At 45.2% G+C, this 16,252-nt stretch overlaps 1 protein-coding gene and 1 pseudogene across 3 annotated transcripts; both read left to right on the forward strand.

The window, feature by feature from the left end:
• The first annotated feature begins 354 nt into the window (after positions 1-354).
• On the forward strand, positions 355-11,661 carry NACA (nascent polypeptide associated complex subunit alpha). Of its 3 annotated transcripts, XM_024576329.3 has the most exons (9): positions 355-498; positions 1,343-1,414; positions 3,787-8,361; positions 9,536-9,621; positions 9,791-9,868; positions 10,338-10,484; positions 10,882-11,010; positions 11,225-11,347; positions 11,533-11,661. In XM_024576329.3, exons 2-9 carry the CDS (start codon positions 1,345-1,347, stop codon positions 11,545-11,547), a joined length of 5,223 nt encoding a protein of 1,740 aa, XP_024432097.2. In that variant the 5' UTR covers positions 355-498; positions 1,343-1,344; the 3' UTR covers positions 11,548-11,661. The 3 variants fall into 3 exon arrangements, with proteins under 3 accessions (XP_024432097.2, XP_024432096.1, XP_071077117.1); XM_024576328.3 differs by lacking the exon at positions 3,787-8,361 and having other exon boundaries at positions 359-498; XM_071221016.1 differs by lacking the exons at positions 355-498; positions 3,787-8,361 and adding an exon at positions 565-583.
• Positions 11,662-11,804: 143 nt separating this feature from the next.
• On the forward strand, positions 11,805-15,420 carry LOC112319128 (small ribosomal subunit protein uS11-like; annotated as a pseudogene).
• Positions 15,421-16,252: the final 832 nt, after the last annotated feature.

Below are 16,252 nucleotides of genomic sequence, written 5' to 3' on the forward strand. Positions count from 1 at the left end.
TAGGTCACCGCTACTTACAGTGGCGTGAATAAAATCTCTGTAGCCTTCCATATTATTTAAAACCTCATATTTTTCTGCACTATTTAAGAAAGAAAAACCAGAAGTCGAAATAATAATGCTGTGGCTATTTTGCTGACCAGAGTGCAAAGGTTGGTTTCTTATTGCATTCACCCTTCGTATATCAACATGCTACCACCTGGGGGACGGGAAGGGGGCGGCTATCTAAGGACCGCGCGTCTCGGAGCAGAGAGCTCCTGCCAAGCCAGCGCGTCTAGTACCGAATTCTTATCCTTATTTAGACCTCCACCACCCCCACTTGGGTACAGCGAACCGGACGCGGACCAGTCACTCTTTAAAGGAAGTGACTGCCCGCAGCTCCTGACCCGGAAGCGAATTCTAGCCCCTCCTTCTTTGCCAGGCTGCTTTCGGCAACAGGCGTGGGTCACGCTCTCGGTTGGTCTCTTTCTGCCGCCATCTTGGTTCCGCGCTCCCTTCACAGTAAGTTGTATCTTTCCCGCTACTCTTTATCCACAGCCATCCGCTTTTCGTGCGAACTGAGATGCCCCGGGGACTGACAGCTAAGGCGAGATGGGGGCTTTATGCAGCCACCGGGTTCCTGCACGACCCTGAGAACTGTGGCTTTGGTGCCCCCGGACAAAATGGGGTCTGCGATTGGTGTCCTGGCAAAAGGGCTGCCGGCCGGGCCGGGAATCAGGCGCTAGTGTGATGGGAGCCGTTGCGGTGTTGGGGGCGGAAGCAGAGTGCTTCTGCTATTGGGGACGGCTTCACGGGAATCTATAGGAGGTTAAGGGGTCACGGCCTTGCAAACTCCCCCCCCCGCCCCCAATCGTTGACTGTGACAAACGAGTGTTTGGGACTTACGGCAACCTTTTTCCCCTTTTGATTCCCCAAAGTCGAAAAGCTAGGACCTCCTCCTGGAAGTCCTAGCCCAGACAGTGTGAACGTAGCGGGGGGGGGGGGGCGGGGGTTCAAGGTAGCGTCTTAAGTCTCCCGTGGTCGGGAGCCAAACCGGGATCCTTTCTCGGGTTGAGAACGCAGTGCTGATTGCCGCCCGCGTGGGATAAAACGGACCGCTGGGAGCTGGAAAGCCCACTCTGCGGAGTGAAGAGGAGCGGTGAAAGTAGGGGATGCGCTGCATTAGAGATCCGAGGGTCGCGTCACATTTCTCACCTGTCGCCAGCTGCTTTGGGGAGGCTTGTCTCCAGACATCCTCATGATTTTTCCCCCCACAATCGCCCGCAGAGTGTTTAGGAATACCTGACTCTGGGTTGGGCAGCAGAACGGGTTCCAGTCAATTCAGGCGTCCTTTTTATTCCTTCAGAAATGCCCGGTGAAGCCACAGAAACCGTCCCTGCTACAGAGCAGGAGTTGCCACAGCCCCAGGCTGAGACAGGTAGGTTCCCCCAGCCCCGTGCCGATAATTACGATTGTGAGCGTAACTCTAAGACCATTTGGTGGGTAAAGTGACAAAGGGAACACACTTCTGTCTTTCAGAGTTAGCTCATCAAATATGAGGAAGCTGTAGCTCTAACAGGGAATAATACTAACTGCTGTCCTGGAGGGACTCATTAAGGAGTGGGATTTTTTTTTTTTTTTTTTTAAGTATATTTAAGATTCAGGACTCCTTGGCCTGTTTTGTGGGTGTGGCAACTGCCTCAAAGGGAGCTCTGCTGTGGAACCCACCTCACTCAGGAAAACTGGGCAGAGCAAGGGAGGGGCTCAGTGATTCTTACCTATTAGAACTGGATGGCACACTGGCTGGCCAAGGAGACCTGAGCTTTTGTGAAGTTCCAGCCAGCAAGTTGCATCAAGGGTTTAGATACCAGAGTTTGGCGTTGTGCCGGCGTCACATGTCTGAGGGGTGTGCTGTACTGGATGCGTCCTACTGGGACCGAGGGCCCTTTTAGGTCGGTTTACTTGTTTCATGGATTGGTGATGAGATGTTTCTAGTGTGCTGGAATAGTGCCTGTATCAAGAGTTTGTCTGGAACCCAGGATTGAAATCAAGCTTTCCTTTGATTGCTATTATGGTTAAAATACATCTCTATAAAACTTGAAAGGGAGTAGTGAAAAAAGTTTTTAATCATGGTCTTGCTGAGTTGTACAAAATTAAATGAGGGGAATCCTTTAGGCTGTAATCTCTTTTGTTATGATAAATTAATTTTTCTTTAAACTGCATCTGTCACTTAAGGGCAGTTTCTGTCTCCCGGAATTAAAATGGAATTGTTTATCATTGAAAGCATTAAGGTTCTCCCTCTCCACCTGTCTGATTTCAGCAGCTGAAGGGATTAATACAGCTGCTAGGAAAGAAGGAGGGGGGTCCCTGAGCTGGGGAATGAGCTATATGAAATCCTAGAACTACAAGGCACTTAAGAGAAAACATAAAGGATTGCTGGCACTCTAAAGATGCTGTAATTTCGGTGCTAAATAAAACCGTAGAGTCTCATTGACAACTTGATTTTACAAATATGAAGACTGAAATTCAGGTGAATTTAGAATAGTCTGGTTTCAAGCTTCAAAAGTAATGCCATTGTTTCTGAAGAAGCAATTCTTCAACGGTGCTGTTAAACTTATTCCTGAATAGTTTGAACTGACACAGTAGGTTTAGTAATATGAAGACAGTACCAGTGATAAATGCTCAGAATTTTTTCTGGAAATATAACTAAATAATTAGAATACATGAGAAAACTAGCTCAGGGAATTATGGTGTCTAAACCAAGTAATTTGTCCCTTATCCCATCTTGAGGTCCAGCTGGAGAAAAACATTTTAGGTTTCAAATTCTGATTATGTTTGAAAGCATTTGCACTTTAATCAAGGCTTTGGCCTACTGACTCTTTAGGAAAAACTGGTTGAGCTACCTGTCTTTTCTTTGGTACCATACACTTAAGAAAATTGTGAGTTTGAATGCTACAAGCTTTCTGTTTTGTTTTAAATACTCCCTTCAAGGTGTTGAGCTTTTGTCGCTGTACTCCTGTGTATCTCCTGAATAGTAAGCGTGGATTTTTCCAATCATTCAGAGAATCTTGATTAGCTGTAGTGCCAGATACTGGTCTATTTTGGCAGGATGACATACTTACCCAGATTAAGGGGTGGGGATTAATGTATCCTCTCCACTGCAATTCTTTTTCCAAAATAGAACCACAGTCTGGTTTAACAAGTTGGGTTACAGTTTCATAGTGCTGTCGCTACCCCTGTGACTGAGCTCTCTCCCTGGCAGTCTAATTCATCTGAGATTGATATCTGAAGAGCTAACACTACCTGGGAAGGGCTGTAGAGACTGTGGAGTACAACTTGTTTGTGATTGGTTTTTTGTTTGTTTGTTTGGAGTAAGTAAACTGGTTTTCTGTTTGTTTGTTTGGAGTAAGTAAACTGAGGCCCAGGAAGACTGAGTGGCCTGATCCCCCATCATCACCACTTAACTACCTTCCTTGTTCCAGTTGTCAGTATCTTTTAGTTAATGGTCCTTGGGTAAATAAGGTGGAACAGCTGTTCTTCTGATGGTGATTCTGTGGCCTTGAGAAAGACTTAGGGTTCATTTCAGGAAGGGAGGGAGGGGTGTGTTCTTAATAGATTACTGAAGTATGTTTTGGAATGGTTGCTATTGCCTGTCACCTTTGTCTAATCCTGTATGGTGACTTTCCTCAGATTAAAAATTCCCACGTTCCTTATGAAACATGTGCCGAGTTGGGCTGCATAACTCATCTTTTATTTTTTTTTTTCCTTCCCTTTCCTTTTTTATTCCCTTTTTTTGCTTTTCTCCTTCAGCTGTGCTTCCTGTGTCTTCAGCCTTAAGCGTCACTGCTGCCTTAGGGCAGCCTGGACCTACCCTTCCCCCTCCTTGCTCTCTGCCCCCCGAACAGTGCTCTCTAGCAACCCCTAACCAAACTACCCCATTCCTTTCTCCCTCTACTATTGCCTCACCCCCTTTTGAAGCTCCCTTTCCCCAGTCATCCTCTGGGACAGCCCTGCCTTTGGAAACAGCCCCTTTCCCCCATGACACCCCAGCTTTCCTACCAAACTTAATAGGGCCTCCCATCTCCCCAGCTGCCCTAGCTCTGGCCTCTCCCATGATAACTACAACTCTGAAAGGTGCCCATTCCTCCTCAGCTCCCTTGACTCTGGTGGCCTTGGCTCCCCACTCAGTTCAGAAGAGCTCTGCTTATCCACCTAACCCTCATAGCTCACCTCCTTCAGTTGCTTTGGCTGAGTCAGGGTCATGTACACCTCTGTCAGCTCCCATTGTTTCCTCAGAACCAAAGACCTCTCCTATTCAAATGCCTTCTCAAGTAGTCCATGATCCAAAAGTTACCCCCATCCCTGCAAATGCAGCCAGTGCTGTTCCTTCCCATCTTGTAACTCCCTTGGCCTCTGTTCAGTCTGGACTAGCCTCATGTGCTCAGACACCACCCTGTACTCCCCTAGCCATCACTTCCCCGCAGGTCAAAGGCATCCCTATTTCCTCAGCTCTGACTTCTCCACAGAACTCTGTAAGCCTCAGCCAGAAGGGACCCCTTAGTCCATCTGGTGCCTTACCTCTTTCAACCCAGTCTGTTCCTGTGGCTCCCAGTGTCCCCCCAGTTTTCCTCCCTTCTCTGGACTCTCATCTTGGACCTTTACATCAGAGTTGTCCTGACTCTCCTGTGCAACCTGTGTGTCAAATAGGCCCTAATGTCCTTTCAGACCGTGCAGTGGATACTGTTTCTGTAGATCATTCTTCTTTGGGGGCTTCTTACCCTTCTCAGCAATCTGTAATTTCTCCCCTTCCTTCCAGAAACAAGTTGGTTCCTGCTGCTGTGGCTGCTTTTCCAGTGGGGGCTCTAGCTTCCCCTCTGGCTCAATCTGTTGACAAAGGACCCTCTACCACCCCTAGTGTGTCCTCCTACAGCCCTTCTTGTTCCTCAAATGCAGCTACCTCTTCTTCCTTACCTCCTACAGCCTCTCTCAGTCTCACTTCTAATGCTACTCATCAGCAGCCTTTGGTGGCCCAGATTCCTCCTGCTTCTCCAGGAAGTCCAGGCTTGAAAGAAGCCCCTGTTTTTTCTATTGGAACCACCTCACTTGTGATGACTAACCCCTCTACAATTTCTGCAACACCTACCACCTTTGAGGTAGTAAGTGCTACTTGTGTGTCTCCTCCAGTTTCATCAAGTCCTATAAGTAGTAAGAACTCAGCTTCCCATACGTCCTTGGCTATGGCACCTGTGCCTCCCAAAGAGCTTCCTACTCCTCAGGTAGCAATCACTCCTCTGTCAGTCCCTGAGGAACCCCAAAGTGTCCCTGCTTCAGTATTGGTAAAGTTCCCAACCCAAAAAGATCTTCAGACTGTACCTGCCTCTCCCATAGGAGTCCCTATTTCACCAGCCCAGGCAGGACTCCCTACCAAGAAAGACCCTACTCTGCTATCATTGACCCTGGCAGCCCCTCAAAATCCCCCCTCTCCCCAAAGTACATCTTCTTCTCTGGAGGTATCTCTTTGTCCTGAAGGCACCTTAGCAAACAAAAGCCTAGTAGAGCCGCTACAGGTGGTTAAACCAGCTGCTGCTAGTCCCTCTCCCCGGAGTGTTACTTCCCCAGCCTCGATCATCAAGACAGAGCCTTGTGCAAGCCCAGACCATGCTAGTCAGCTTCTCAAAAGTTCTCTTACTACCCCAACTGTAGCTACATTGCCTTTGGAAAGTACTGCCATTTCTGGTGAAGCTCCTACAGCTGCCAAAGGAATCTCCACTCCTGCAACTATAGCCAGCTCTTTTCTAGAAGGAACAGTCTCTGTAGCTCCTAAAAGCCACCCAGCCAAGAAGGGTACTTCCCCTCTTACTATTTCTCCCTCCTCTGAAAGTTACTCTGTGGCTCCAGGTATGACTTTATCCCCACAGAATCTTTCTGCTTATCCAGATACTGTGGCACTGGCTTCTGAAATTTCCAAATCGGAACCCTTTCCCTCTCTTCCCCCAGCTGGTACTAAAGTTGCAAAGAGAGTTCATGGTATTTCTCAGACTTCAGTATTGGCTTCCTCTCCTGAGGGGTGCCCAACTGAGGACTTAGGTGTTTCTGTTACTTCATCTTCCAAAGGAATTTACCTTGCTGACTCCCCATCTCCTTTAGGGACTAATGTGTCTCCTCAGACTAAAAGACCTCCAACCAAGAAGGGCTCAGCTATTTCTACTACCTTAACTCTTGCTCCTTCTGTTTCTAAAAGTGTATCTGCTGTCTCTGATACTCCTGCTGGAAATCTCTCATCTCCTGTTTCTCTGATCGAAGTCCCTGAAGGATTGCTAGCCAAGAAGCATTCTCCCACTCCTCCATCCCCTAAAGGGTCCCCCGCTTTGCCAGCTGTGGCCCCTCCCTCCCCTAAAGGGGGGCCAGCAACCCCATCCCATAAAGAGACTCCTACTCTTCTAGCTACAAATCCTTCCTCCCCCAAAGGAGCCCCGGCTACCCCACCTCCCAAAGTGGCCTCTACTCCCTCAGCTATGGCTCCTTCATCCCCGAAAGGGGGCCCAGCAACCTCATCCCCTAAAGAGACCCCCAAATCCCCAACTATGACTTTGTCCTCACCCAAAGGGGGCCCCACTTCCCTGGCTGTGGCCTTTTCCCCCACAGGAGCCTCAGCAACTTCATCCCCCAAAGTGGCCCCCTCTCCCTCATCTACAACTCCTCCCTCTCCCAAAGGTGCCCCGGCAACACCATCCCCTAAAAGAGCCCCAGGAACCCCATCCTCCAAAGGGGTCCCTACTCCTTCATCTGTGGTTTCTCCTTCCCCCAAAGAATCTTCAGCCCCCAAAGAAGCCTCAGAAACTTCATCTCCCAAAACAGCCCTAGCTACACCAGCCCCCAAAGGGATCCCAGCAGCTCCATCCCCCAAAAAGCCCTCAGCTACCCCAGCCCCCAAAGGGTCCCCTACTCCCTCAGCTGTGACTCCTCCCTCCCCCAAAAAGGCCTCAACAACTTCATCCCCCAAAAGAGTCCCAGCAAATTCATCCCCCAAAGAGCCCTCAGCTACCACAGCCCCCAAAGGGGCCCCTGCAGCTCTATCCCCCAAAGAGCCCTCCCCTACCCCAGTCCCCAAAGGGGCCCCTGCAGCTCCATCCCCCAAAGAGCCCTCCCCTACCCCAGTCCCCAAAGGGGCCCCTGCAGCTCCATCCCCTAAAAGAACCTCAGCTAAAACTTTATCCCCCAAAGAGAACCCCACTCCCTTATCTGTGCCTTCTCTATCTCCCAAAGAGCCCTCAGCTACCCCAGCCCCCAGAGAGCCTTCAGCTACTCTAGCCCCCAAAGAGACCCCAGCTAAAACTGCATCCCCCAAAGAGCCTTCAGCTAGTCCAGCCCCCAAAAGGGCCCCTGCAACTCCATCCCTAAAAGAACCTTTAGCTACCCCAGCCTCCAAAAGGGCCCCAGCAACTCCATCCCTAAAAGAGCCTTCAACTACCCCAGCCACCAAAGGAGCCCCAGCTAAAACTCCATCCCCCAAAGAGCCCTCAGCTACCCCAGCCCCCAAAGGCGCCCCTGCAACTTCAACCCCCAAAGGGGCCCCAACAATTTTATCTTCCCCAAAAGTCCCAGGAACCTCATCTTCCAAAGGCAGCCCAGCAGTCCCATCTGTCAAAGACTCCCCTGCTTCCCCTGTCACATATCCCTTGGGATCCATTGCTCCTCAGGCATCTAGAGGGCTCCCAATAAAGGAAGGCTCAACAGCTCTCAAAGCAGTACATGTTGCCCCAGCTTCCGAAAGTGCACCAGTCATCCCAGCTCCCACTCAGAAAGGCCCACCAGCCAAGAAGAGTTCACCTCCTGTGTGCCCTGATCCCTCAGCTAAGAATGGTGCTAAAGGATCCCTTTCTACAGTGGCTCCAACTCCTCTACTGACAGTCTCCACTCAGAAAGGCACTTCTCCAAAGACTCCAAAAGCCCTCCTTGTTTCTCCCTTAAAGGGCAAAGATTCTTCTCATTCTCCAAAGAGTCTCTTGGGTCCTCATCCTAAGTCTGAGACATCTACATCTCTAGCAACAGCTGCCTCTGAGAAGGTCCTTCCCAAAGCTAGGGCAGCATCTGTCTGTCCAGAACCCACCCCATCAGCCTCTCTGCCTCTTGCTTCTTCCCCAGTTCCCCTTCTGCTTCCTAAACAGCAACCTCTGCCGTCCTCACCTGGGCTGGTACTGGAATCACCCTGTAAGCCCTCAGCCCCTGCTGATGAGGATGAGCTGCCGCCTCTGATTCCCCCGGAACCAATCTCGGGGGGAGTACCTTTCCAGTCGGTCCTCGTCAACATGCCCACCCCCAAACCTGCTGGGATCCCTGCCCCAACCCCCTCTGCCAAGCAGCCTGTTCTGAAGAACAACAAGGGTATTTGCCTTGGTTTGCCGTGTGCATGGTGTGTCGCCCACACCCCTCCTGGGGGCTACCCACCAATACTAACCCTAGGATGCGCCACTTTCTCCAGAATATCTGCTTGTGTTTGGACATAGAACATAGAAAGATAATTTTAAATGCAAAAGCTCTAGGAATGTGAAATGGAATCTTGGTTTTCATCACTTCAGATAGTCCATCTTGTGTAATGGAGTCTAGACTAACCCTGAGTGTGCCATCGTTTTACCTAACTGATGTGACTTTGAAAACCAAGACCTACTAGACCTTAAATCTGCTCTAATTTCTACCACATAACTAACCTTGTCCCTGGGCCTGGGATTTGCTAAAATACTGGGAAACTCTTGAATATTGGGACTATTTAAATTCCTTTAGTAATAACCAGTGCCCAGGGACTTCCTTTTCTTAAAAGACCTATTTTTCCTAGTCTGAGAATGGTGCAGGTGTATGCTTTTTCCCCTCAGTAGTCTTTATTGATGCTTGGCCTTTCACTTGAGGAAAACTTAAAATATGTTAATTATGTCTGAAAGAAATGGGAGAGGTCACAGGAAAATAACTAGTAGAGGTGACTATTGGAACTATAGGTTGGCATCATTGAGAATCTTTGAACTATGTTGATTGGATCAAATTGCTAGGGTGAGTGGTTTGAAAATAAGGCTAAATGTGTGTACATAACTGCTTCTGGCCTCCCCCAACCCAATTTAAAGGATGAGGGGAAAGTGCCCTTCCTGGTCTGCTGCCACAATGTGATCCTGTTTTTTACTTTGGTGTACCTGTAGACACCTTGTCTGCCAGAACCTTTCTGGGATGATTGGGCTCTTGGGTAGGGTTTGGAGTTACATAGGTCATTGGTGTTTGCCTATGCCAAGAAGTGAAGACCTTGAGGGAAAGGAAGCAGTTATAGTATATAACCTGTTCAGCTGTATCTAGTAATTACCTCTCATTTCTGGGGCTAAGTCTTTAATGAATGTATGCATACTAATTTGTAAGTAAGTGGGGGGCTATCAAGCTGACATTATACAAGTCAGCTGATTTTACATTTTACTTTGCAAGGTTTAGCATAAGCCAGTGACCTCTAGTCCAGGGAGGGTGTGGTGAAGTGCCTCCTTTTATAATCTACTATAAAATAGTGAAAATTATTTTTTCATCTTAGGGTCTGGAACAGAATCTGACAGTGATGAATCAGTACCAGAGCTCGAGGAACAAGATTCCACACAGGCAACCACACAACAAGCCCAGGTGGGTGTTTTCTTAGTCATTGGTTATAAGTACTTAGGTCAAGGAAGCATTGGAGAACCAGGGTCGATCAGAAAAGATGAACTTCTATTTGGAGCTGTAAACCTTCATAAAGGGAAAACCACAGGGAGATTGTCGAAGCCAAGTCTTACAATTCAGCTTACTGTTTTAGCTGGCGGCGGCAGCTGAAATTGATGAAGAACCAGTCAGTAAAGCAAAACAGAGTCGGAGTGAAAAGAAGGCACGGAAGGTAAGATTTTAAGTTATAAACAAGGATTAAACCTTCTGATGAAGCAACTTGAGAGGGGAGGAACTGTAGTGGAACTCTTGGTGGTAGTAGAATCATTAGTTGAAATAACAAGTTACTATGGCAAAAACCCAGAAGTCCTGGAAACCAACTGTATATTCTACTAGAAACTTTTCTTAGCCCAGAAAATGACTTTGTTTGGCATGTGATATTATTATGGTCCTTACTTTCTGAAGCTGCTTCTAAAAAAGTTGAAACCACCCTGACTGGTGTGGCTCAATTGGGCGCCATCCCACAAAACACATGTGCCTGGGTTGCAGGTTCAGTCCCTGGTCTGCGCATGTACAAGAGGCAACCCAATCCGTGTTTCTCTCCCTCTTTCTGCTTCCCATCCCCTCTCTCTAAAAATAAATAAATAAAGTCCTTAAAAAATAATAAAGTTGTAAAGCTAGTATACTTTTCTGTTCCTTAGGCTATGTCCAAACTGGGTCTTCGACAAGTTACAGGAGTTACTAGGGTCACTATCCGGAAATCTAAGAATATCCTCTTTGTCATCACAAAACCAGATGTCTACAAGAGCCCAGCTTCAGATACCTACATAGTGTTTGGGGAAGCCAAGGTAAAGAAAGTTTTCATGGGAGTTGCTCTAGAACAAGGTTTTTCAATCTCAGCACAGTTGGCGTTTGGGGTCAGTAATTCTTTGCTGTGGAAGGGCTGCCCTGTGTATTAAAGATGTTCAGTAGTACCACATCCAGTTGTGATAACACAAGAAAAAGCTCCAGTTATTTGATTGATGTTCCCTGGGAGACAAAGTCCTCCCCCCACAAGTTGAGAATCACTGTTTTAAACCTAAGCTACTTCTATAGTGATACGTAATCTGAGTGAGGGCAAGCAATTTAAAGCTATATAGCATGTTAATCTGAAGTGGGTTTAGAGTGAAAGCTTAGGAAGGTGTAAATGATTTCTTTCATTTACTACAGACCGTTCCACTCACATGAATGTTTTCTGCTCTGCAGATTGAGGATTTATCTCAGCAGGCACAGCTAGCAGCTGCTGAGAAATTCAAAGTTCAAGGTGAAGCTGTATCAAACATTCAAGAAAACACACAGACTCCAACTGTACAAGAGGAAAGTGAAGAGGAAGAGGTATACAAGGAAATCTTTTGTACTTTTCATCTTCTCCACATAGTCATATGTTTGTATTGATGGGTAGATTCTGTATTGTTTTAGTCTCATGAATTTCAATGAGTGAAATAGTTTTTGAGCTAAATTAAGTACTAGATTCAAAAGACTCCTGACTCCCAACAAACTATACTGAAGTTGTTCTTGTTTATTACATGTACAATATTTTCCCTCTCAGGTTGATGAAACGGGTGTGGAAGTTAAGGACATAGAATTGGTCATGTCACAAGCAAATGTGTCAAGAGCAAAGGCAGTCCGAGCCCTGAAGAACAACAGTAATGATATTGTAAATGCTATTATGGTGAGTGTCCAGTCCTTTATTCCTTGGTTTCCTGTGAGCTGGCCAATTACAGGTGGGTTTATTTTCTGTGCTTAGCAGCCAATTAGGAAGCCTCGTTCCAAAGCCCATCCTGAGTTGCCTTAAGTTTTAGTGACCTGAATTCTCTTCATTTGCCTGTACCTCTGATTATCTCTTTTCTCTTACAGGAATTAACAATGTAACCATCTAAAAAGGAGGACTTTTTTTTTTCTTGGTGTTTCAAGAGTTACTGCAGCTTGGTTTGAAATTTGTACTGTTTCTATCATTAATAAAGTTATGGCTTCTTGTGGGATGAACTCAGTGGGTGCTTTATCTCTTCCCCTATCCCCCACCTCCAGAAAGCATGAACACTCTAGAAATGAGATTACATTTGTTACTCTTAATACCTCAGTTTCAATTGAAAAGATTTAATACCACGGATTGATTACCCCTTAAAATCTCAGCCTTTTCACTGCTTGTAAGAAGGAAGGTATTGTGCTAGGCTATCAGGACCTTCTTGTCTTAGGAAAATACAACTTAATTGTAAGGTTTCTCATTTGCAGTTTCTTTCCCAGATATTAACCATTAGCAAATGCTGATTATTTATTTAATAATCAGCCCCTTCTCTAACGTATAATCTTTCTGAACACATTGGGCCTCATCTTTCCTCTGTGAGAGGCAGTTCACTTTGGTTACATTTTGACTGTAAGAGCTTGGTAGAGAGTTGGAGAGAGTGCATGGTAGGTGTAGGTGAAAAGAGAGCACTTTGAGCCCTGCCTGGTGTGGCCCAGTGGATTGAGCACCAGCCTGTGAACCAGAAAGTCACCAGTTCGATTTCCAGTCAGGGCACATACCTGGGTTGCGGGCCAGGTCCACAGTTAGGGGCGTGTGAGAGGCATCTGATCCATGTGTGTGTCTCACACGTTGACACATCAGTGTTTCTCTCCCTCTCTTTCTCCCTACCTTCCCTACCCTCTAAAAATAAGTGAGTAAAATATTTTTTTAAAAAGAGAAGATAGCACTTTGTATAACATCAAAAGGTACCTCATAAAGGAAAGGATTTTGACTTAATATACAGTGCAGAAGCTTATGATAAATATACATAGTGCTATAGAAAGTCCTAAGAATAAAGTTTGAGTTTGGGTTGTTAGAATATAGTCTGGGGGGAAACAGAGGACTAAGTTTTGGTAATAGGAAGACTACAAGTAACTCAGAAGCAAGAATTTTAAAATGAATGAGTGATACTATCTCGAAGGAATGTTAGAATGGAAAATAAGTTAGATTAGTATCATCAAAATCTTTTGGAATAATTTATAGACATTTTTATTATTAAATTCAGTTCTCAATTCCTGTGAGAGAGTAGGTGTTTTAGCAATGTGAGTGAAAGCTGAGAACCAGAGATTAAATGACAGTTACTGAAGATCAAGGCCTTTTCTCTATGGTAGGCTATCTTGGACATGCACAAAAATAAATTTAGGGATATTAAGTCATAATTTCTTCAATTTTATGTACTGTTAACTGCCAATTATATTGATTTTCGAGAGGAAAAAAAAAAGGAAAGAGAGGCAGATGCGAGAGAGAACCATCAATCAGCTGCTTCCTGTACATGCCCCAAGTAAGGATCAAACCCACAACCTTTTGGTGTTCAGAGATCATGTTGTAACCAACTGAGCCACTCAGCTAGGCCATACTTCTATTCCTTTCCCTCAACCATTTTTCCCACCATCTTTGAAATGTATAACTAACTTATTCTGTCACACAATAATTAGGGAGTGTGTAGTTTAAACAGAGGAATTAATGCCTATATTCAAATACTCAGTAGACCATTTAACATTGATACCTTAACCTCTGGCTTTGTCTGTAAAAATAGACCTATTGCAAACCATAGGATTGCTGAAAGCATTTTCTAAGAAATCTAGTGGACCAGTTTAGTTAACTATACTCTCACCGTGCTTCTACCATTCACTTAAGCAACCTAAGTGTCCCTCACAGACGAACAAATTAACGATGTGTTAGCCTTAGAGGAAGGGATATTATTCAGCCTTAAAAGGAAGGAAATTCTGGCACATGCTATAACATGGATGAACCTTGAGGACATTAAGCTGGATGAAATAAGCCAACCCCAAACAGACAAATAAAGATGCCACTTAAAATTAGTCAAATTCAGAGACAAAGTAGAATGGTGGTTGTGGGGGAAGCAGGCTGGGGAAGAGGGAAGGGAAAATTATTGTTTAATGGTGTAGAATTTCAGTTGGGGAAGATAAAGTTCTGGAGATGGGTGGTGGTGATGGTTGCAAAACTGAACATATTTAAGTAATCCCACTGAATTGTGCATTTTAAGTGTGTATTTTTATTTTTTTAATTTATTTACTTTTAGATGGGGAGAAAGTGAGGGAGAGAAATACTGATGTGTGAGAGGAACATTGATTGGTTTCCTCTTACACAACACCAACTAGGGACCTGGCCCACAACCCAAGTATGTGCCCCAACAGAACTGAACCAGCAACCTTTAGGTTCGTAGGCTGGTGCACAATCCACTGAGCCACACCTGCCAGGGTGAATGTATATGTTTAAAGAAAAGAAATTTCAGTGTTATCCTAATCCTGTCACAGTCTCCGTTTTTCATAGACATTCCCCACCAGACTTTCAAAATATGTATTTCAGTTTATCCCCCTCTGTTTATTCCTAATGCCATTGCCTTAATGGAGAACTGCATGAGTAGGCTGTTGCTATAGTCCCCTGTTCTACTCTCCACTCAGAATCCCTCTATGAACTTGCCTCCATAAAGTGTGTTGTTTATAAAATCCTTTCCCTCTAAAAGCCCTATTGAATAAAGCAGCAACTTTCAAACTTTAATCATGAAATCCTTTGTTCAAATTAAGTCAGTGGGACCTGACAAGCAGAAATGGCACCTTGCAAGGGGAAGGAAAAGAAGGAAGAACAGGTCATCAGCCTCAGGCCTTAGGTGGCTGAAGGAGAAAATGTATTTGGTGCCTGCCACATCTTTGCATCCTTCAATGACACTTTTGTCCATGTCACTGGTCTCTCTGGCAAGGAAACTATCCTCCATGTGACTGGTGGGATGAAGGTAAAGGCTGACAGAGATTCGTCCTCTCCATACACTGCCATGTTGGCTGCCCAAGACGTGGCCCAGAGGTACAAGGAGCTGGGTGTCACTGCTCTCCACGAAAAAGCTCTGGGTCACAGGAGGCAATCGAACCAAGACCCCTTGACCAGGGAGGGGCCCAGTCAGCTCAGAGCACTTGCCCACTCAGGAATGAAGATTGGACGGATTGAAGATGACACCCCCATCCCTTCCGACAGCACCCGCAGAAAGGGAGATCGCTGTGGTTGCTGTCTGTGAACCAGAGTCCTCACATTATTGTGTTCTGTTAATAAAGTGCCTTTGTGTCAACTAAAAAAATAAGTCAGTCAAAATTCTAACAATAGACTGGTTGAAGAACTAGGTCTGCAGCCTTGCCTATTCAGTCAGCCTTGCATATTTCCTCACTGGAATGAAGGATGAAAACAAGTGAGAATCAGTATTAATTCATTTCATAAGTTCCTCAGTTCCTACTAGGGTTTGCTAAGCACTGAGGCTCCAATAGAGAATATGACACGATATCTGCCCTTGTGGAAATTACAGTCTAATAGGCAAATATGACAGTTGTATGACTTTGCCTCCACGTATAAGGCTGCACATTTCTAAACCATTCCTTCAAGGAGCATAGCCTGTGTTCCAGGCATTGGAACAGGCTCTAAGACCCCTTCTTTGTTGTCGTAAGAGTCTGGTGACAGGACTAAGCAAATATACAAACAGTTGAAATTTTCAATGTATGTTACAAAGGAACAGTTACTGACCTCTCAAAGCTATGCTCCAGCCTTCACAAACATAAAACTTGATTAAAGCAAGTTGTTTTATTTTGCAATCCTTTGCCTATGTTCTTTCCTAATATACCAGCATACCTTGTGTTTTGCCCCTATCTACAATGGCAGTGACAGGAGCCAAAAATAGTATTTGGACTTTACTGCTTTCACACTTGGCATTTCTAGGTGCCTCAGTGTCTGTATTTTCTTGCCTGGTAGCTGTAGATACATATATGCATGCCTGGCTCCTGAAGATTGGGTTTGGTGCTCCTGGATGAGATCTCCTTGTGGGAATGGAATTTACTGGTCTTTGCATCCTGATACATGTCCCATAATCTCAACTATTTTAAGGAATGGATAAAAGGTTGGTATTGCATCAATACTGAAGGCTTAGGCAATGTAAGACAAGTTTCACAAAAACTAAAACTAAGTGGAAATTTAATCCTCACAAGTATAGTTCAGTACTCAAAGATTCAAGAACTCTACATATTTCTGGACTTTATTTTTTTAGAGAGAGAATCTTTAAAATCTTTAAAAGATTTTATTTATTTATTTTTAGAGAGGGGAAGGGAAGGAGAAAAAGATACATCAACTGGTTGCCTCTTGCACACCCCAACTGGGGACCCAGCCCACAGCCCAGGCCTGTGCCCTGGTTGAAAATCAAACCTGTGACCCTTCAGTTACCCTCAGTGGCCATTCTCAGTCCACTGAGCCACACCAGACAGACCAGACCCTATTTTTAATTTAATTTTAATCAGTTTATTGAGGTATAATTAACAAAGTAAATGGGCCATATTTAAATTATACAACTTAATAAGATTGGGTATTTATATTCCCCTTAACCATTGCCAAAATCAAAATAATAAACATCACCTCAAAAAGTTTCCTTTATAATCCCTTCCTTTTCCCCACCCAAGCCTTGGCACCAGGCAATCACTGATCTATTTTTGCCACTAGAGATAAGTTTGTGTTTTCCAGAATTTTTAGAAATCTAGACTAGGATCATATAAGATATACTTTTTTATCTGGCTTCTTTCACTC

Source organism: Desmodus rotundus, chromosome 3, assembly GCF_022682495.2.
Source record: "Desmodus rotundus isolate HL8 chromosome 3, HLdesRot8A.1, whole genome shotgun sequence".
Taxonomy (NCBI): Eukaryota; Metazoa; Chordata; class Mammalia; order Chiroptera; family Phyllostomidae; genus Desmodus; species Desmodus rotundus.